The sequence below is a fragment of the Lepisma saccharinum genome, chromosome 2, assembly GCF_977018435.1.
Source record: "Lepisma saccharinum chromosome 2, izLepSacc3.1, whole genome shotgun sequence".
Lineage (NCBI taxonomy): Eukaryota > Metazoa > Arthropoda > Insecta > Zygentoma > Lepismatidae > Lepisma > Lepisma saccharinum.
In genome coordinates, this window is record NC_139230.1 from 141,829,248 (window position 1) to 141,852,375 (window position 23,128).

Here is a 23,128-nt window from a genome sequence, read left to right on the forward strand (position 1 = left end):
AATGAAATGTATTTCAAAGCAGAGAAACTACTTACTACTTACTTAGATGCTATGATGAAGGCATAAAAGACCTAGAACACCCAGTCGTCAAATCTCAAGGAATAATGCACCAGTTGATTGAATTGGTGTTATAAGTCCACTTTATGCACAGTATGGCTAATTTGGCCTTGACCTACAGCTTAAAGTGGGAGCCGAACCACTATGTACCTCCACTGGGTATCGAACCTGGGACCCCTTGATTACAAGGCAACAATGCTACCACTATGCCATTAGGGAGGTCTAATGCACCAGCTGAAAACACAATTGATTATTACAAGGTAAACCTTTGTTGTACACTTTTGGACCATTTGTAGTAGAATTGATCTAACGTTTCTCTGAACACATTGCAAAATTGCAACAACTTATTCCAAAAATGTGAAATGGCTATCCCTCATTCTTTGGAACAGTGTGTCAAAATGTTGCATGACCTGATTGATAGATTGGATATTTGACTTCACGATATTGCCGCAGTCTGCTAGCAGCACTGAATTTTAGTTGGAAGTGCATAGTAAACTGTTTACTGTAAACAGTCAGTGATTGGGTGCCAACACTGTTCAGTCTGCAGTTCTCAAATAAAGTTTCGACATTGCAAAAAAACAGGTTGGTTCATTATGGCACCAAACAGGAATTGCAAGTTTAAAATTTAGAAAGAATATGATAATGGATATGTAGAGTTGGATCCATGAGTACTACCGTGTAAATTGTCGAAGACTATTTTCATAATTTTTCATCATCCATCCTATGTGTTTTTAAGCAATAGATGTTTATGCATGCTAGTGCAGAAGTTGTCCACAGCATATTTTCAGTTTTCTTTTAATTCCTGAAGCTCATATTGGGTCAAATAAAGTGGACGAACATAGTGATGGAAAATTTGCACGGTAATACTCATGGATCCCATTGTACATACACACAACTTTGTCGGGTTCAGCAGCCCCCCACACACACTCCCCAACAAGCATCTGGTCAGCAGTGTCCTGGATTTTCACTTATGAAATATAGCAACCCTAATCATACCAAAAGTTGAACCCCCCCCCTTGCGTGAACTATATATACGCCCATGCATGCAGGGTATACAGCATAAGAGTTAAATGTCACCAATATTTTGGAGGATTTTGTAAAGTTCATTTTTCTTGCACATTGAAAGTTTCTGAACATTTCTGTAAAACCAGTTCTTCTTTTTCACTGTGTTATGATTCTGTGATCTACAATGTTCGAAGTGGAAATTCCACTAATGCAAATTGTCCTAGCTGTAGGTGTTGCTTTATGATTTTTTCTTAGCTGGATATAGAAGGAGGTTTGCGTTGAGGATAATAATTTGTTTCTTTACATATGATTCTCAACACTCTAAAGTAAAACTGGCAACCCTGCCTCCCATAGCTGAAATTCATGTACTTAATCTGAGAAGCCACGCCTCCTGCTTCTCGCAGCCGAGGTTTCTCAGATAGCTATGCAGTGGTGACCCAGACATGCTCCAGGAAATAAGGTTTTCCTCTGCTAGGTTGTATATACCAGAAGGTGATCAGAAGCTTACCGTATGTACAAAATTTCACTGTATCTTTTTGACCCTTTGCCTGGGCCTGGAATAATATCAGTTTGTATATACATTTGTTTTAAGGGCCAGTCAACTCTACATAGACTTCCATATTAGGTGGCTCAGTCGGAAATGCATCTGACTACCATGCTAAAGGTCTCGGGTTCGATCCCCGGCCGTTTCAAATCCGGAAACTTTTCTAACATTGGAAGTGGCCCCGGTGCCCACCCAGCAGCGAATGACATGGGTACCTGGGAGAAACCCTGGGGGGTAAAGGCCGTCAGGGGCATGATGCTGATCACATCACCCCCACTCACGACTGGATCAAGAAAGTGTGGGGCGTTAACCCCACAACCCCTATAGGCTTTCATGGTGTGGTGCTAAGCACAGGGGAGCACTTTTTTTTTTAACCACAGTCGTTAATAGAAAATCACCTTTTTCTCGGGTATTCCATGTCATTATAGTGCGGGCCAATTTAAAACATTTCTACGAGAATGTTTGTACTTCAACAACAAAAGTGTTCCGATCATCCTGACCTGGGAGATAATGTTTAAGTGATTCAGATTCATTTTAAGTGGTATGTATATTTAGTCTAGATTACTTATATAATTATGAATGTGCAAATATGAGGGCCAAAAGAGCTAAATAAAAATCAAGGAAGGAGAAATGAAACACTCACCAGACAGTGAAAAAATTCGAAGTTTCGCAAACTTTATCATTGAATCTTCAGTGTAAGAAGTTAGACGGAACCAGAAGTTGGAGACCTGTAGAGTTGGCAGGTCTAGATCGAAGAAGAACTATTGTGCAAAATGGAAGAAACACTGTACTGTCACCAGGATCCTCGAAAACTGTAAGTGGAAGGGTGAGGTTGGGTGATATGAGGTAAAGAAATTACTGGGTGGCCTTGTTCAGGCCAGGTGGCGTGGTTGCACTCATGGCAGATATATAGGCCTTCCCCTATCTTTTGCAAACTGAGGTTTTGGCTGGTTGGGGTAAGAGATGGATGATCGCTACCCGGAAGCAGTCGTTGAGAAGATTCGATTTTTTTCACTGTCTGGCGAGTGTTTCTCCTTCTTTGATTTATATATACAGAGGTTGTTCGCTTTATATCCGACCATTGTCGATTTGGTGCTGCCACCTGGCATATCATGCTGGAACTATGGATCTGCTAGTGCGAGCAGTGTTGTGTCTGACCTTGTAGGTGCGTGAGTGTTGGTAGTGCATGTTATCAAATGGCGCCAAAAATCAACCAGAATTGGGAGGGTTACGTAATGGCCCTTTTCCATGCTAAGGTTTTATATGTACACATTGTGAAACACTCGGGGTGACTACTGCAAAAGCTATTGTGGCCCATTACACACAACAGGCTATCCTTGCGAAACATTCACCCACGAAAACCACCAGAAGAAGGGCTGCAAGCAAAGTGTCACATACCGTGACATTGACGGCAAGGGGCACAGCAACTTTGTTCGTCAGTGCAGGGAAAGTTTCCCTCGTGGCTTTATGGTTGTGACGGGATTGGGATATGAGGGTAAGTTGATGATACGAAAGGTGGACAAAAACATGAAGGTGAATGCTAGATACTTCCAGGTCTCTATTCTGACACCTATCTATCGGAGGGACATCCCATAATTGTATGGAATGGATGCGATCCAGTTGAAGATCCATATGGACAAGGCTTCGAGTCATACCACCAGAACATCACTACATTTTTATCAGGAAATGGCAGAGGAATTAGGAATTTGTGTTATTCCGTTTGAAGACATTCCTGTGAAAAGCCCAGATGCCAGTCCAATGGATTTTTGCGCATTTGAACTGTTGAATCGATGTCTTCAACATTGCCGCCTGCGCACCCTGGACGGTCTATAGAAAGTCTGCAGGGACGAGTAGGACAGAATTCCCAAGCCTGTCCTGCGCCAGAGCTTGCTGCAATGCAAACTGCAATTCCGCGTGATAGTCCACAATGCTGGGGGTCCAATAGAACATGATCGGTGGTGGCGGCACGGTATCTCTTAAGGTGAGTACCCATCAAAAATGGTCGGATATAAAGCAAACAACCTTCTGTATCTTCAATCTGAAAATGTTGTGCATGTAAAAATGGGCATTGCATAGAATTTGTGAGATATTAGTGTTGATGTAAAAAGGGGAATAAGGGACTGTTTCTTATTATATCGTATTAATCATTTTGTTATAATAAATTTCTGTTAGTTCAAATTCTACTTACTACTTATGTTCTTTCTTTCTTAAAAACATTAAAATGCTGACCAAGGCAAAATTTATTGTATAAAAAATATACACTAAAAACGTAATGTTTCCACCCTCTAACAGGGTCTTCTTCAGACAAAGATTTTCAATAAATTGATGAAAGATCCTACCATAATCTTATATATACACTCCCAGTACAGGGTACATACACAAAATAGCAAGAATCAGTCCATATCAGAGAATATTTCCTGTCAGGAATACCTGAGTGTGGAATCTCCTGACAGGTGATTGACAGGTACCTGGTGAAAGTCTGTGTTTATCAATTCCTCAATGTCTGGAGGTGGACAGATTCCTTATCTCCTGTACTTATTCCCTCCTCTTTTCTATCTTCCTTATTCTTTCTTCTTCTTTTCTCCTTCCTTTCTCTCATCCTTTCAACTCTATCTAACACTCCTTTCCATTCTTTGTTGATTTTCAGTACCCCATTCCAATTCATTATTTCTTCCTCTCCTTTTTGTCTCTATTTCCTTGGCCTCTTTCCACTTTCTCACTAGTCCTCTCTTCTCCCTCCCTATCCTTCTAGACTTCTCCCATTCTATGTCGTGTCCCGTTTCTTTTGTGTGCTTGAATATGACATCTTGCTCCCTCTTTAGTCTTATGTCATCCTTATGTTGCTTCAACTTGTCTTTCAGTCTCTTTTTCATTTCCCCTATGTACACACTATCACATTCCTTACACTGAACCTCATAGATAATCCCTTCCTCTTCCTTTTCTCTGTTTTCTTCCATCTTCTTGTTCGCTATCCTTAAAATGCTGCGGCCTCGCTTTCTGCACGTTCTTATGCCCACTTTTCTAAGTACTTTGCTTATTGTCTCTGTGGCTTTCCCCATACCCCTTATACCAAACCACCTCTCTTTTTCTTTCTCTTCTCCCTCTCCTGTTTCTTTCTCTTTTTCTTCCTTCTTCTTCTGTTTACGTCAATTCTGTCTTCCTATTCGTACCCATTATTTTCTAGCTGCTCCCATAGGCTCTCTATTTTGCTATCTTTTTCCCCTTCTTTTGTGCATATTTTCTTGATTCTGTCTTCCATACTCTTTATAAAATTTATCTTTCTTCCCCCACTCACATCACGTCCTTTGTGGCAGAAGACCCCTGCTGAACACTTTCCTGATGCCAGGTGGTCTCAATCTCCTTTCCTCTCTCCCTTTTCATCATTATATCTAGGAAACTTATCTTCTCTTCCTCTTCTATTTCAAGCTCCAGCAATATCTCTCATGTTTCATCTTCTATTTCTTTGACAAATATGTTCAGCTGCCTCCTTGTTCCACACAATATGCAGAAACAATCATCTGCAAAACAGAATTATCTTGTCCCCTCCATTTTCAATCACTTTCTTTTCCCATTTGTTCATCACCAATTCTGCTAAAACTAGGCTTAAGGTAAAGCATATATTTAGGCCTTCACTCATTTTCATTATATCATTCCCCACTTTGCAGGAACCATTAACCCAAACAGTTTGCAGTGTTTTCACTATGTGTTCACCGCCCCATTCTCCTATTATTTCTTGTCCCATCTTGTTCCTAACAACTTCCACTATGTGTCCCATCTTGATGCCTGGGAACATGCTTTTCACATCCACGCTAAACATAGTCATCTTGTCAGCACTCACCTTCAGTTCTTTTATAAGTTCCACCACCTGCTCACTGTTCCTCACTGCTCTATTTTCTTGCTCTTTCACTAACACTCTAATTATCTTCTTTAACTTTTTCTCTAAGGGTTCCAAAACATTGTTCCTGCAATCCATTACTGGTCTCATTTTTATCAGCTCTTTGTTTATCTTGGGAAAGCCTTTCAAACTTGGTAGTCTTCCTGCCTCCTTTATGCACTTTCTAAATCCTCCCCTCCCACAGTCTTTTATGATCTTCTCTCTAATATTTTGTTTCTCTTCTGATCCACAAATCTCCTCATCGCTGTCCCTTTTTAGATCTTCATACTTCCTCTCGTACCATTCTTTTTCCATAACTACAATGAAGGAGAAGGAAGAAAGAAGATAATGAAACAGGAGAGGGGGAAGAGAAAAAAAGAGAGGTGGTTTGGCATATGGAGTATGGGGAAAGCCACAGAGACAAAAAGCAAGGAACTTAGAAAAGTCGACATAAGAATGTACAGAAAGGGAGGACGCAGCATCTTAAGAATAGCGAACAAGAAGAAGGGAAAAAAACAGGGAATAGGAAGAGGAAGGGATTTCTATGAGGTTCAGTGTAAGGAATGTGATAGTGGGTACATAGGGGAAATGAAAAAAAGACTGAAAGACAAGTTGAAGCAACATAAGGATGACATAAGACTAAAGAGGGAGCAAAATGTTATATTCAAGCACACAAAAGAAATGGGACACGACATAGAATGGGAGAAGGCTAGAAGGATAGGGAGGGAGAAGAGAGGACTAATTAGGAAGTGTAAAGAGGCAAAGGAAACAGAGAAAAAAGGAGAGGAAGAAATAATGAACTGGAATGGGGTACTGAAAATCAACAAAGAATGGAAAGGAGTGTTGGAAAGAGTGGAAAGGATGAGAGAAAGAAAGGAGCAAAGAAGAAGAAGAATAAAGAAGGAAAAGAGGAGGGAAAGAGTACAGGAGATAAGGAATCTGTCCACGTCCAGACCTTGAGGAATTGATAAGGCACACTCTCACCGGGTACCTGTCAATCACCTGTCAGGTAGAGTCAATTACCTGTCAGGAGATTCCACACTCAGGTATTCCTAACAGGAAATGTTCTCTGATAAGGACTGTCACCTTCTTGCTGTTTTGTGTATCGACCCTGTACTGGGAGTGTATATACAAGATGATGATAAGTAGAGGAGATGGGTAATTCACTGTCATCCTAGTACTACAATGATTAATATCAGGGCCTATTTTTGATTAAAATTAAGCTATATTTTCATATCTTCTGGTGGATTTAGATAATCTATAAGTGTAACAAATTGCCTAGACCTATGCTCATCATTCTACAAGGTCCAAGGGGCTAAATCATCCTAGTACTAGGATGATTAATATCAGGATCTATTTTGATTAAAATTAAGCTGGTGGATTTAGCTAATCTATAAGTGTAACAATCCTGTGCCCATCCTACTATTAGATCCAAGGGGGTTTAGATTGTGATCCCAGTATAAGGCCAGGGTCACGTGACCCTGTTGATTGGTTGGGAAATATTAACCGAGCGAGCCTGAGTGAAAATCTAGCTCTGGCCAGAGTTGCCAGTTGAGTAGAAACTCATGCTTTATAATAATATTTACGGGGCAATCAATCCACTGGCTGGGCTCTCTCGTAATAATATCTACATGGTGGGGATGGATGGAGGACTGCACTAAACTAGTTGCACGGGTGAATCGTAATAATACCTATATGGACAGTGTCGAGAGCAGCAGCATAGCACATAGGTACGTTTAAAACCCCACTTAGGCTAGACAGGCTGTGTAGCAGAATAGTCACCCAAGGGGAAGCTGTGAGGACCATGTTGCCTAAGCGCATGTAAAGTTAGTCAAAATTATTAGCTTAAGTGAGTTTTTCTTCATAGTATTATGACCAGTGTTGTCTAGTAAATTAGGGGAGTTTCTAGTTTGATTCCCGGAGAGAATTGCATAAATTTCTGTGTACAATAGACTTGAAACAACAAAATTATTGGTTTAAGTGAGTTTTCTTAATAGTATTATGCCAGTGTTGTCTAGTAAATTAAGGGCTCCTAGTTTGATTCCCGGGAGAGGATACCCTGTCTGGACTTAGGAATTTCTGTATTAAAATTGTTCTCAGACAGCAGTGTATTAATGTTGTGGCCTAGTAAATTAAGAGAGTTCTGGGTTTGATTCTTGGCAACTGGACTTAGGAGTTTGTGTTTTACAATTGTTCTGTGACTCGCTCATTATTCACATCATATACAAAAGTCATCTCTGTGATAAAAAATAACACCAAACAGTGTTGTCAAAGAGGGGCTCATGGAATTCGCACACAATCTTGATATTAGTTCTATCATTGATCACCACTTGTTTTCTTTTTGATGTGTTGATGACAAACATAGGTCTGTGCACCTTGAATTCACTGGGATTGTAGTATAAATCTATGTTTCCCTCAGTCACTCTTTTGTAAGCGGTGTATGCTTCATATAATTTGAGGTAATCATTTTGTGTTATGTCGAGATTATAAATCTCATGAGAGAAAATTTCATTGCGTCCATTTTTGAGAAAGGTATTTTTGATCTTGCAATTGACGAATTTCCTGATTGTTATCTCTCCCAGTCTGGAACAGCACAATTACGAAATCTGGCATATCATACTGTATACTACTGAATTGATTAGTGGCATCAAATTCGTAATGCCCACAAGAGGTTGGTTTCTGGACACACTGGTAGGTGTAAAACTGGATGGGCACTTGTGGATTTTTAAGAATATTCGCTTTATATTTGAGGGCATAATTAGTCTCGTATTCCACTACTGGTATTCTCAGCTCTATGGTCTTGATGATACACTTGTCTGCTTCAGGTAGGTTGTTGGGTTGTGCTGTGTCGATGGGGCTCAGGGTACTGATTGCATCAGAGTGTTGTTATCATCGGGGGCTCGGCAAAAAGTAATCTTCAAACCCCCCTTCCTCATGGTGTCATTTTAGTCGGAGAAGAAACCAGGTAACAGGCACATGGGAAACAGCAATGTGTGGCTCTTTGTCAGGAATTTGGTTCCCACTTTGAATCATCCCGCCTGGTAATAGGTAGCATCTATTTTGGAAAATTTCAGTGTTCCTATGGCAGTAGAAGTGATGCCCGAATAGTCTACTCAATCTATCACAGTACAATGTTTTCTGATTTTCACTTGAGAGAACAAGTGTGGCACAAAATTATCTACTAGTTTTATGTTTGCACCAGGAAGAAAAGCTTTGCTGCTCTCATTTTTCACCACTTCGAATTTGATATACAGATTGGCCCTGTGAGGGTGAATAAATCTATCTCCAATATCCACATCTATCTCTATCTCTTGATTAGGCTCATTGAGATTGGAAAAAGTGTGGCGATTGGGAGGGAAAGACTGGAATTCGTAACTCTCGATATGCTCCATGTTGATGGTTATTTTATATATTAATTTCTACGATTGCTGTTGTGGCAGAATCAGCAAAATCTATCACTTCTCCCTTTTCATTGGTTACCACCAACTCCATGTGGTCTATGCGATTGTATCATACTGGAATATAGATTGGTGACGAGGGTGTGTAGACGATTGGCTCCATTAACTCAGAATTCGGTTTGAAAGTCGCTATGAATCCAGTTGGTTTGTGACTGCTTATGCTGCCATCGGAATGGGTAATCATCCCTTCTGCTACATTACAATGGATATTCAGAGTCTCTATGGCAAAGAATTTAGGAATATTGCCACCTATGTGTTTGATGCCAGGCTCGAGTTTGGTGTTGTTCTCGAAACCCAGTAGCTTACCGAGTGTACCCAGATCAACTGTTTCAGTTGCAGAAACCAATTCAACTATGTGTGTAATGGAGTTTTGTGATAGGAACACTCCTCTCGGCAGTTGAGCTTGTAAAGTAGATACAATAGCATATACTGACCAGGAGTAATAACAATTTTTTCATTGCCTACTGCGATCCTATTATTGTGTTCTGTGATATTGGGAATAAGATACATACTGTAGAAAGCATGAAGAGCTATGGATTTATGATAGATAATATCATCGTGTAAGCTGAGTTTCAATACCGAAGTCTAACTGGTGAGATGGAACACTCCCATGATGCTTCAGATGCCACAGTACTTTCTGGAAATCTTCAACTGATGGGAAGCCTAGCATAGAAACTCATAGGTGGCCACAATTTACATCCCCGAAACCATGGATGCGCTCATCACTATAATATAGATAAGGAGTATTGAGATAACTGACTAAACCCGATGGAGGTATGCCACCGAAAGAATAAAAAAACAAAAGCAGTGTCGGCTTGTTCATAATAACAGATCCAGTGAGTGCCTCGATTTTTGAAACTATCCAAATTGACTACTCCACACTCTTTTTTATATGGTATCTTGATGGGTAGGGAATCTGACATGAAAACACCCCTGAAGTGTTTGATCCAGTAACTCGATCAAATTTTCAATATCGAAGTTGGAGAGAGGTTCTTTTTTTTATATTTTCTCAGAGCTTTGATGCCCTTGCCCTTTCTCTCCCTTGCCAGTTTGTGGCGTTTCTGCTCTTCCAGTTCAGCTTTGTTCTTTTTTGCATCAATTGCTGTTTTTGCTATGGCAGCGCTACCCCCTGCTAAACTCCCCCATGGTGCCCAGAGCTGCTAGGATGGCTAGAATACTGAATATAAAACCACCTATGTGTTTCTCTTTTCTGGAACTCTGCAATCTTTTCAACTGAGGTGTACTGAGAGATAATTTCATTCTATGACCCCTACTCAAACAAGAATTCTTTGCTCCTGTTGTTTTGTGGTGAGGAGACTGTCTTGGGATCCCAGAGATTTCAGATCCGAGTAAGGTACTTGGTATACGATAACCTTTGGTTCCATGATGATGGGTATTTATATATTTGGGAGATATTATAGTCTCCACCCAAATTTTGTTTCGTGTTCATGGCGATGGTGGAACACAGTGCTGCTATTTTTTCACCTAATGAGGCATCTCTGCTGGTCAGTCTTCCAAATACCGCTTGCTCTAATTTTTGATCAGCTTCATGACAGGCACCGAGATCAGTGTGAGTATTGTAGGCAATATCATGGTCTTTACAAGCTGTATCCAAAGGATTGATTCCTCTGTCTCCTCTCTCCAGTTGATGCTCTAGTTTCGTCTCTGGACCACAGTATTGGTAACCGGGTAAGTATATCTTGAAAGGAAATTTGTTGATGATGTAATAAACCAAACCCCGGCCCTTCCAGAATTTGGGGGGTAGAGTATTGATAATTTTAATTAAGTATCCTATGCCTTTACTGGCATTTACAATAAAATTGACTAGTTTGGCACTGATCATATCCACAATGTCCATTTTTTTCATTATGGAAATTATTGTCGCCAGGATATTCCACTCCTGCTATGACCAACAATCTATCTATTAGTATTCTCACATCATCCACCCACACAAACTCTTTGGGTAGAGTATTGTAGTGTTTGATGCCCCTACCGGTTTTGAATTGGTTCCATATAGGTTTCATCAGATTCTTGTATTTGTCTCCACTGCTAGATTTAACTCGGTTCTGACTGGCATCATTGTTTCAGTACAGAGAATCAGACAGTATCAAAATTTCTATGTAACTCTGGTAATCTTCATCTGTATAATCTCTGGGGTGTTTCTTGGTGATGAGTTCCCACAGTCCTACAGTGTCGGGATATCTGGACCAGCTATTTCATCCACCCAAATTGATTTTCACATGATCCCCTTTAAATGTGACTCTAGATTTTCCAATTTTCCAAACCACTCCCTCGTTAGGCTCCATGGTTGGATAAAATCCAAACACCTCATTTTTGTCGAATTTCCCAATACTCAGGTAATCTCTCGCCAAGGGACCCAACTCGATATTTTCTGAAGTGGGTTCTCCTATGCCTTAGGTGGTTGTTGGAGTACTAGAGGTGTGTGAATACTGGATAGTTGTGTAGGAGGAAAACCTGCATAATTTCTAGCAGCAAGAGGCATCAGCTCATTTATGAGGTCCTTATTTTGATCTGTAACACCCTTCATTTATCTACCAAGATCGCTGATGGTATCAATAATTGGTTGGTCCTGATGCTTGTGCTCTTCATAGTATCCTCAATTCTCGGTTTCCAGCCCTTAAATCTTTTGGCCAGATAGTTGCACAATTTCAGATTGACTTTGATTTTATGTTTTGTCATGTTGATTAGGGGTTATTTATAACGTCACAACGTACCTCATATCGACTCCACATTTATAAAATTGTTGATTTTGTTTCTGTATTTTCCATTGTTTGGTTTTCGAGTCATATCAATTGTAGCAAATCCGAAATCATCTCTGTTCCAGAAGGAAGAGCAGAATTTCGAAAATTGATTGTAGTTTATTTCTCCTTTCACATAGTTATTTTGAGATTGCAGTTGTTGCATAAGGGCCTGATATTTTCCCCTGTGAAATCATCATGGTGATGATTCTTTTTATTATCATCTGTAAAATATAAATCACACAGTAGCATCATATAATTGGTCTTCGGCAGCTGATAATGGGGCTCTTGGTTTCAACACAGATAATACACTACCAATTTCCCTCACCACTTCCTTCATTTTTTGGAAAAAGTGTTTGATGACATCGGGTCCTCGGTATACATAAGGCTCATTGGGTTCTGATGAATTGCGCCACACAACTACGTATCCATAACTACAGACCTCATGGAGCTGATAAGGAGTAGTCGAAGAGATATCAGGATCTGAATAGTAATTGAATTCGTTGACTGGTTTGAGAAATGCCTCGAAATCTGCTATTATTATAGCTGGATGCTTCAACAGGGCCTGGTATTGTTTGAATTTCTCGACCTCTTCTGGTTTGGGCATAATCATGACCACAGGCTTGTTGTCATCACAGTTTAGTTTGTGTTCTTTAAGTTTTTGGATAGCGACTTCTTAATTATTGAATTTGTTATCTGTTGAATACGAATATCAAATGTTTTCAAACACCTAAGCCAAATCTTGACTTCCCCCTGATGTTTGTGAATAAGACAGTAATGGAAAATATTATCCTCTGAAATAAGTAACACATTGATGATAGTAGCATAATCATAATCGATGGTGCTTAATCTGAGGGGATATACAAAATTATTGTGTGCTGTATAGGCATACACATTGATTGCCAAGGGACCTTGTACCCGATTTTCAAATTTTCTTATATCGGATATAGCAACAGGATACTCGATATCCGACATAGCATACTCAAACTCTGCCTCATACTGCATATAATGATGAACCTGCTCTGCATTGTCTTTCCAATGAACTGGGTGAAGTTTCGCCAAGACACACCACAGAAAACAGTTGTTATCATTATTCTTTATATTGACCACTGCTTTCTTATTTTGAATATCGACCAGAGGAGGGACATAGGTAGAAGCAGAGAGAGGTGAGAATTGGATTTTTTTTTTCAGTTTCAGTTTGTGTGGACTCCCGCACAATTTCCAACCAGATCTTTGGCCTTGAATTTCTCGTTTATTTGTGAGCACTGTGACCATTACCTGGGCATAGATTTGTTCCAAATTATCGATGTCACCCAAATATAGAGTCTGGGTCTAGGAATGATGGCAAAACATATGAAATGTTACATCGGGTTTCTCATATTCAGAGGATAGAATAGTATTGAATTTAATAGATTTATTTTTAAGTTCATTTTCAAGAGTTTTATTATTGAAGATTTTATGTTGTTCAAGAAATTGTAGGTATCACAGCATGGCTCAGATTCGAAGGAGTAATCATTGATTCGACCACCGAAAGCTGTAGGGGACCACTGGGTGTGGTCGAGTTCGAAGATCTAGTTTGTTTCGGTTCAGGGCCGTCAATTGGAGCTATCTATATCTGCTTTTCTTTTTCTAGGATTGGTCTGGCTAGTTGATGGTTGAGATTTGTAACTCTTCTTATGTCTGTTCAGATTGGGTATGCTAATAGGATTTCCACAATAGGGACAGGGTTGGGTTTGTAATAGAGGATTTTTTGGTTGACCACTGAATATTGCCCGGTGTTTTGATAAATTTGTTTTTGATATGAATTTGCCACAATTGGGCATTTAGATTTAGGGGAGGGGTTTACCATTGTTTTTATTTGGTATTTATATACAAATTTTTCTGGAGACTACACAACTCTAGAGGGTGTTGATATTTCAATCTCGCTTGGAGATAATAAATTTAGTACAAACACTTTTAAATATTGAATAGAAACTAATCTATGCCAAAGTGTATTGTAACGAGCATTTCTGCAAGTTACATAATGGGGCGTTGTCTCTGCCAAGAGTAGGAAAGCAAAACCAGGAAATAGGACTTGCGTCACTATCACTTGTCTCATCCTCAACACGTGTGATACAGACCAGGTCCTTCCTTCCCCCCCAAAACTATCAAGGGCAAGGTTCCTGACAAGGCTACCTACAGGAAGTTTTGTGGTTTAGCTCAACAAGGCCAGAGCCTTGGCCGTGAATATTCTGGGGGCATCCCTGACGATAAGCTTGAGGTCTACGGACCACAAGCCTTCGTCATGGTCAGCAAGGCCATACCTCCACCCCAGAAAGGACTGTCAGCTAAAATAACCACAAGGTTGCGGTATACTAAGTTGGGTTGGGGAATTGAGACAAGGACGCCCATGTTAATAAATACTACGAGAATCATAGAAAAGGGGGCTGAGTCCAGATACTCCGAGAGACGACAAGAGGCCACGCCATAGCTCGCTGCTCCTATCTTAGAGGGTAAGCCTCAACTTAACCAAGTGGTGACACTTGGGACTTATTACTTATAGGAATAGCTCAAGTTACTAAATGGCCATAGAGATAGGGAGTTAGTCTATAATCACTACTGTTAACCATTAAAATAATAAATAACAGATATATATATATATATTAAACGGGTTGTGTATTAATGTCTACCATCTGAGAAAATAGTCCCCCTCGTAATGCCAGACACCCCGCAAGCGTTACAGAATGGTGGAGGTGCGGTTCTCTGCTTACAGCTGAGGGAAGAACCCAGTACCTTGCTACGTGTTTTTACGGTTCTCTCTGTTTCACAGTGGAGCAAATATCACACGTTCCCTGACGATGGTTTGTTTGAAATTTTTAGGTTTGGTGAGGTTGTCTCTGGTGCTTTCTTGGTGGTCTGTTGTTTGAAATGAGGTAGTTTGTCGAAACTTGATTGTTGTGTTTTGTTAAGATGTCCGCTTTGTCGTTGTACAAAAATCGAGTTGCTTAATGGTTCTTACGCGTCAACAGACGTCTCGTGAACGCAAACCCCTACTTACTGCGACCGTTACGTGTCCACTTCCTGCTTGCTCTGAGGAAGCAATACGTACACCTCTACCTATCGAAACTGACATACTAGAAATGCCTGACCCTCCATCTGCAGCTACTAATTCGAATCCCACCATGTGTTCTTATGCTAGAACCCCGTCTATTCAACCAGAAAATTTGAACGCGGATCCGGGAGAGAGTATATCTGATTTTTTTAACACATATCGGAGAGTATCCTCGATTTTAGGGCGGACAGACACACAAAAGGTCACATTTTTACCTGCGTATCTAAAAAAAAGCACGTTAGCGTATTGGGATTTAAACCGTGAAATGCTGGAAAATTTGCAAGGTTTTGCACAAGTTGAAGAAGCGTTAACAAAGGCTTTTCAACCTCTTTTACCGGTAGGACAGGCTTATCTTGATCTAGCTGCACGAAAGAAACAACCCGAAGAGTCAATAGAGAATTACTTTTATGATGTGTTGAAAATGTGTAACAAAGCAGATCCGAATATGAATAACGATGGGAAAATTAATTTTATTTGTAATGGGTTACAGGCGCAAGACGCCGAGAAATTAGTAACTATGAAAGCGCAAACATTGGACGACTTATTAGCCAACTTGCGACTTTTAGAGCATGCTAAACGACAAGCTGACATTGCTTCGCGATCTTATGCGCAAGTTGTAAAGGGATCAAATCCAGGAGAGAGAACTTTTTCAGGACCATCGGAAAATCAAAAGAGCTATGTGCATGCGATGGAGCAGTCTCAAATCCCGGAAAATCAGAGACAACAAATTAGATGGAAATCTCATTCGCAGCGAGGTGCAGGAAGAGGCAGAGACTCTACATCCTTTAGAGGTAGACCTAATAACAGTAACAATGGTAGAAATGGTGATAGGCTATGTTTTACGTGTGGATCTAAATTTCATTTTGCGCGTTACTGTCCCAACAAAGGATCATACCCCTCAAATAATGGATATTCGACCACCCGAGGATGCGGATCTTTTTCAATACAAGGCCGTGATTCTAGGGGTCATAATCATAGGAATTATGAGCGAAATCCTAACAGAGGGCCACGAAATCCTTCTCCTTTTCCAAGAAACTCAGAAAACCCAAACGCATAATGGGAATGCGACACAGGGGTCGCCTTCGCCCAAGTCAGACAAAACCCCTGAAAGAACGATCATATCATGCAGAAAATTGTTCTTCTTTCTCATTAGGAAACGAAAACTATAACAAAAGACCGATGATAAATGTAAAAATTTTTGGGAAAAAGTTTCCAGCACTTATAGACACAGGTAGTACTTGTAGTTTGTTACAGTTAGGTATGTTACCTCGCAATATTAAGATTTCTGCTAGAAGGACAGGTTCAGTAACATTGTCTACACTATCGGGTGTTGCCTCAAGGAACACTCCAGTTTGTAACTTTTATTTTTGGATTGGATCACATAAAATTGGTATGCAAATGGCAGTCTGTGCAAATCCTTCATTAAGAGACCGTATCATTCTAGGCGCAGATTTCTTTAATTGTTTTGTTAGATATTTAAACCCAGCAGGAGTAATGTTACGGAAACCTCATCCATCCTTTGTGCCGTACGTTCAGGAAAAACACACAGCTAGTGTGAGTAATGAGATTCGAACCCAAATACGGAAAGACGACCAATGCAAAAACACGACTACACGATCGCCAACTGGACAAGACTCGGTATACTTACACAAGAAATCTATAAAAGTTCCATCTATGTTCATACCTCCTAAGAAATTCGTCGCATTTGCTTCCAATACTAATCGCGACCGGAAATTGTCTCGCGTAGTTTGCAAATGCCGACTGGAAGTTAAACCGGAAGAAACATCGAGTGCGGCAAGCGATAACCTTCCTTCAGGTCGGAAAAGTATTTCAATGACACATCCTAGTGACGTAGCAGATAAGACTCTCTTCGACGAACTTCCGCGCTTCGAAATGGAGGACAACACGACAGACAGTGAAGCCACACCCAAATTTAAAGTTTTCTCTTCGCATTCTGTAGTACTAAAACCTTACGAATACACAGAATTAACTATAAGTTTTTCTTCGTCAGTCCCCTCAACAAAGATTTACTTCTTGAAGTAAACAATGGACTTTATGACCAATATCGCTGTTTAGTTCCTAGGCTACTCATAAATTCGCACACCACATCGTGTATACCTATTATTAACATGAATCATTTTCAGGTTACTTTTCCGCCAAATTGTGTAATTGGAACTTTGTGCAAGCCGGAGGAAATATTTCCTCCCTCTACTTCGTTCATTCAAAACGATTCGCAGCTTCAATATGTTGACGCGATAAAAGACGAACATCTGAAAAGTTCTTTCAAGTTTGAAGATAAAGACTTTAATGTAGAAACGGACTTAGATATTTCATCAGATATCACAGAGGTACAAAAACGTGAGTTACTGACATTATTAGAGAAATTTAAACATTGCTTTGTATCATCTCCTGAACAATTAGGTGTAACTAATGCTTATGAAGTCACTATTCCGCTTACGGATGATATTCCAGTCAGGCGCATGCCATATAGGGTGTCTCCAAAACAACGGGAATTTATAGAATCAGAATTAAAGAAAATGCTTTCTTTAGGTATTATACAGGAATCGGATTCTGAATATGGAGCACCTATTATCCTTGTAGCGAAAAAAGACGGTTCTTGTCGCATGGTCATTGACTTTCGCGGAATTAATGCAAAGATGAAGGTTCCAAATTACTGTCTACCAGTAATCTCCGATATAATTCATTACCTGAGTGGTGTAAAATACATTTCTACGCTTGATCTTTTCTCAGCGTACCATCAGTTGAAGATTGCAGAAAAAGATAGGCACAAAACTGCACTGGTTACCCCTTTAGGAACCTTTGAATATACTAGGCTACCTTTCGGCTTGGCTAACGCCCCAGCAGCTTTTCAGAGATGTGTAGATAAAGTTTTTGCAGGTTTGAAGTGGAATAGTTTGTGTGTTTTTTTGGATGACATAATAGTATTTAGTACCACCTGGTCAGAACATTTAGAGAGATTAGAAAAAATGTTTCTAGCTTTAGAGCGTGCTAACTTAAAGGCTAAGCCTAGTAAATGCCATTTTTCCTTTGGAGAAACAGAAATTCTTGGTCATGTGATAGGACGAAATGGAGTCGCCACCGATCCAAAGAAGGTGGAAGCTATCAGGAATATTCCAGTCCCAACGAATCTAAAACAGGTTAGATCATTTATTGGCTGTGCAATTTTTTTCGTAGGTTTATAGAAGGCTTTTCATTAATTGCTAAACCGCTCACTGATCTTACGAAGAAAGGCGTACCTTTTCAAATAGGAGAAAAACTATTGGCTGCATTTAATCAGTTGAAAGAACGACTTTCGTCCGCCCCCGTGTTGCGACATTTTGACCCGGCGTTGCCTATAGAGCTTCATTGTGACTCCTCAGACCTTGGATTCGGGTCAATGTTGTGTCACGTGATAACGGACCCACAAAATGAAAGGAAAACCATCACCCAACCAGTATCTTTTTGTTCACGGTTATTCACGGGACCCCAGGTTAACTATAGTATTTGCGAAAAGGAAGTATACTGTCTTGTATTCTCAGTGCTTCACTTTCGTCAATACTTGACAGACACTTTCTTCACAGCAGTAGTAGATAGTGCAGGAGCTTGTTGGTTACGAACAGCGAAGGATCTCACCAATCGTTTGGCTCGCTGGAGCATAAGGCTTTCTGAATATAAGTTCGCCATAAGACACCGTCCAGGACGTCTTAATTGCGTTCCGGATTGCCTCAGTCGCAGTGCTACAAACCCAGTAACAGAAGAAGAGCGAGATTTTATCGACCACGGTGATATAGTAGGTATTATTGATCAACAGGTCGATAAAGTGGTGAATGATCGAGCAATTGAAATAAGAACACGTCAATTGCAAGACCTTAACGTAAAAAGGCTAATCGAGTTAAAGGAAACTGATCCTACACATCTTTCCGTCCGATATTTCGAACTAGGAAACGGAGTACTATATAGACGCAACGGCAATAGGAAACTGCTAGTCATCCCTGATAATATGGTAAATGACGTGTTATCAGACATACATGACTCCCCATACACAGGAGGTCACGTAGGTCAAACAAAATGCTTACAAAAAGTAAATGATAGGTATTATTGGAAAACAGCACGTAAGGATGTAATAGATTATGTACGCTCATGCCAGATTTGCCAGGAGAAAAATACACCTACAGGTAAGAAACAAGGATTTCTTCACCCGCTACCTGTCGGGAATATATGCGAATCCTGGAGTTCGGATGTTTTTGGACCAATAACACCTAGTAATGGATACAAGTACATTATATTCGCTGTCGATATGCTCTCTTCGTGGGTAGTGGCTCAACCCCTTAGGAGCTTAACGGCAAAGAATGTAGCTTCATTTTTCGTCCAGAAAATTTTTACTATCTTTGGGCCGGTTTCTACTATTCTTACCGATAATGCATCAGTGTACAAAGCAACTTTGGTGGAAAATATTTTGAGCGAACTCAAAATCAAGCATCTAAATACAAGTGGGTACCACCCTGAATGCAATGGCAAGGTGGAACGGGTGAACCGTAGCTTTGCTAATATTTTGAGCAAGTATGTTGCATGTCATCAGAAAGACTGGGTATCTTATCTGAACCTCATCGTCTATGCCTCAAATTGTGGTGCACTTGACGGCATTGGGCTAAGTCCATACGAAATTATGTTCGGAAGAAAACCGACGTTTCCCCTTGAGGCTGGATTAAATTCAAATCCAACAGACCCATTTACTGAGAAATATCGCACACACGCACACTCCATACAGGTTCTAGTCAAGGAATTGCATGATAAACGGCATCATACTGCTAAAAACCGCTACGACAGTAACCGAACAAAACCTTCATACGCGAAAGGTGACTTAGTTATGGTATATATGCCTGCCAGGCAGAAAGGGCTTTCAGATAAGTTGAGACGCATATATGATGGCCCTTACCATATTGTAAATGTTAGAGGAAAAAATGTTTACGATGTAGAAAGAGTAAAAGGCAAGAAAACATTGCGGGTAAACATATCTCGTTTAAAACGGTACTGGACACGTCCAGCACAGCAACCAGAGTAGAGAAAGTTCGTTTTATGCACCAAAGTTAATCGGGACGCCGATTATAAGTAATATTATGTTAGAATGATCTAGTGGATATTTTAGTATGAAAAAATTGATTTAAAAACAGAAGAACAATCGCGACTCAAACCAAGTGTTTTGATTACCAGGCAGGTATCATCCAAGTGATAGTCAAAGTTTGTTATTTTATACTGGCAATCAATCAATGTGCAAATGTAGTTCTAGCTCATAGACGAAATGTATAGGTTTCCTAATACTATATGTAGATGTATTCTTTTTTCTTCTTCTTTTTTTACACTTGTTGGATTATCGCAACGCATACGATTGGCAGGAGGAAAAGACGAAACTTAAGTCCGGACAAACAAGAATTTCAAATAGCTGCAGTCATCTTCCTTTCCTTTTCCGTAGTGCGTAATCAGCAATAATATCTCCCCCCCCCTTCGTTTCGTCAAACTGCGAGCGATTCGCGGTCACACTGTTATCTCGCTTCCGGTAAACAATCCTCACCGTAGCGACTTTCTGTGCTGAAACGAGCTGCAAAAAATTTGCTTCTTTTTATATAACGCACATCAAGTAGCATAATAAAATAACTATGAGCAGTCGTATTTCTGCCACTACGCAATATGTAACAAAGTTATTATATATTTGTTTTCTATTTTCTTTTCTAGTTGCCGTATGATATTCCATTCAAATTGGTCACGTAAGAAATTAAAGTTTTTATGCACGTGTAATATACGCAAGCTATACAATACTCGTAAATCAGCAAATAAAACACAAATACAAATGTAAACTGTGTATCCACTTCATTCGCTTCGATCATCTTAAGGCTTATATGCTTTATACACGATCTTTTTTTTCTCTGTTGTAATTGCTACATACCCTTGTAGTTTAATTTGTATTTTCCTTTCCGTAGTTCATTAAATTAAGGTCAAGTGGAACTCATTGCATATTTTCTTTTCTCTTTCTTAAATTCTATGTCTAACGGTTAATTAGGAAAAATTACCATCGAAGGATTGGATTTAGTAATAACGCCTGCAAGACCTCAATTCCAATCAATCGTCCAAGGAATAGCCTCTCAATTAAATGTTCCGTGCTCCAGAGTTTTAGAACCCTTGAAAATTGAACAAATAAACAAGTATCTAGCTGTTTAGTTCAAAACCCAGTCGGCCGACAAATTCTTTTCCGATTGTACAGAAATTGCCAGAAATTTTATTCGAATTCATATGAAAGCAGGAATTTACAGGAATTTTTTGCTTGATTTTGGCGATAAAGATAATTTGGAAGTATTACAATTGTTGCAACAACTAAATGAGTTTTTAATACCAAAGGCGCCTTCAGAAGTCCCCACTTCGGGAAAGATTGATTAATGGTTATAGAGATGCAATTCTAATTGTTTAATGATATTTTTAGTAAAAGTGACGTTTCCTTTGCATAAGAATTATAGTAGTACAATTAGGATCATCAGTTGCCGAAGGTGATCCTATATGAAGGAAGTGTTCCCCTTACCTACATGGAGGATCTTCCAGTGAACAACGTGGTTGACCAATCATTGGTAACATTGGCAAAAACAGGAAAGGTAAATTATGTGGAAACGAACCACGACGCCGAAATATTCAATGCCTTGGACCATATGGTAAGTGAATTACAACAACTATTTTTATTACATTTAAATGATACTTGTGTAGAGTTTCCATCACCTCCTGAGAAGTATGACAGAGTTACACGTGGACTTGGATTAAATTTTATTGGCAACTTCGCAAACTGGTGTTGCGGAATTTTGAGTGAAAGTCAGTTCCATGACATTTTGGTTAATGAGCATACACTTAATTCGGAAATCCACAAAGTTACATCTAGTCTTAAAAACGAGCATCAGCAGGTACATTTATTGAGATCCCAACTTCGCGAACTAATTCAACAAACGAATAACACTGTGATTAAACTCAAATCTCAAGTAGACCTACTAAAATCTAATTTCGGAAATAAACTCGTTGACTTAGCAAACAGTGCAAATCGAACGACTCATAACATGAATATACTGGCTTTGAAATCTGTTGTGTTGCACCAATTAGTAATGAGCTCGACAATAAATGCCGAAATAAGGGAAATTAGAACTTCTTGCTTCTCACACAAAATTCCTTTATATCTAATCAGGCCACAAACATTAAAAAGAGATCTTAAACAATTGCAATTTACCTTGGCAAAAAATAGATATCAGTTAGCTATCCCAACATCCCAACTAATGAAATACTACACTGTACCTTTGGCTCATTGCTTGTTCTCTCCTAAACAGGTAGTAGTCACATTAAAGGTTCCAATCACGAAAATAGGCGAGACCCCTATTTTAGAAGAATTCCTCACTGTGCCTTTTAGATGGCAAAACAGCACTTGTAACATAATACATCCACCATTATTTTCCGCCACTAGTACTAATTCGGTTCGACTCTTGTCAGGTACTTTCCTAGCTACCTGCGACCCGCACAATTCTCCAATGTGTTACCTACCGCGTTTTGGTCACGATGCCACCCTGGGCTCTTCGTGGGCCCAAAAGATACGCCAAGGCGCAACTATTCAGGAATTAGCCGGACACTGTATGTATCAATGCTACGAGGGAAGTAATGTTATCGTAACGGAAGTTGCACAGGACCATTATGTAATCACCAACCCGCCGTCAAAAATAAAAGGCGAATGCAATGGCAGATCTTTTACGTTAGATACTTATGAAACTCAAGCCGGTGCACTCGAAATTACCCTTCCATGTAATTGCTCTCTATCAATAACAGAAGAAACTGTAATTCCTAGAACCTTTCCATGCTCTAGTCAGACTAGTGACAAGTTGCGTAGCTACCATATTTTGCCCGCTTCATGGGGAAAAATACCAATGACGAAAATAGACGTCTTATTCTCCGGAGGTAAAGCCGCAGAATTCAAACATTTTAATGATTGCTTAGATGCTAGTTGGCCCAAGAAGATACCATTCTTGAAAATATCAACTCAGACAGAGCCGAATGAGGAAAATGACGATCTTAATTTTGATTTGGAAGATATAAAAACTGATATCTCTAACGAGAATCTTTCCAAAATATTATTAAGTCTTGTTTGGAATATAGTCCTTACTCTTGCGGTAGCATGGACAATATACAAGAATCGTCTTATGACCACTCAATTGATTGCACTCAGTCAAATCCAAACCACTGATGCATTGGGTACTTCACTGGAAATATTTCATGAATTCCTTAATTATTCTATTGTTATTTTAATTCTAATTCTAATGATATTCA

At 39.7% G+C, this 23,128-nt stretch overlaps 1 protein-coding gene across 1 annotated transcript; it reads right to left on the minus strand.

Moving 5' to 3' along the window:
• Positions 1–5,120: 5,120 nt before the first annotated feature.
• On the minus strand, positions 5,121–5,795 carry LOC145983676 (uncharacterized). The gene has a single exon (XM_083116734.1). It carries the CDS (start codon positions 5,793–5,795, stop codon positions 5,121–5,123), a length of 675 nt encoding a protein of 224 aa, XP_082972860.1.
• Between the last annotated feature and the right edge of the window lie 17,333 nt (positions 5,796–23,128).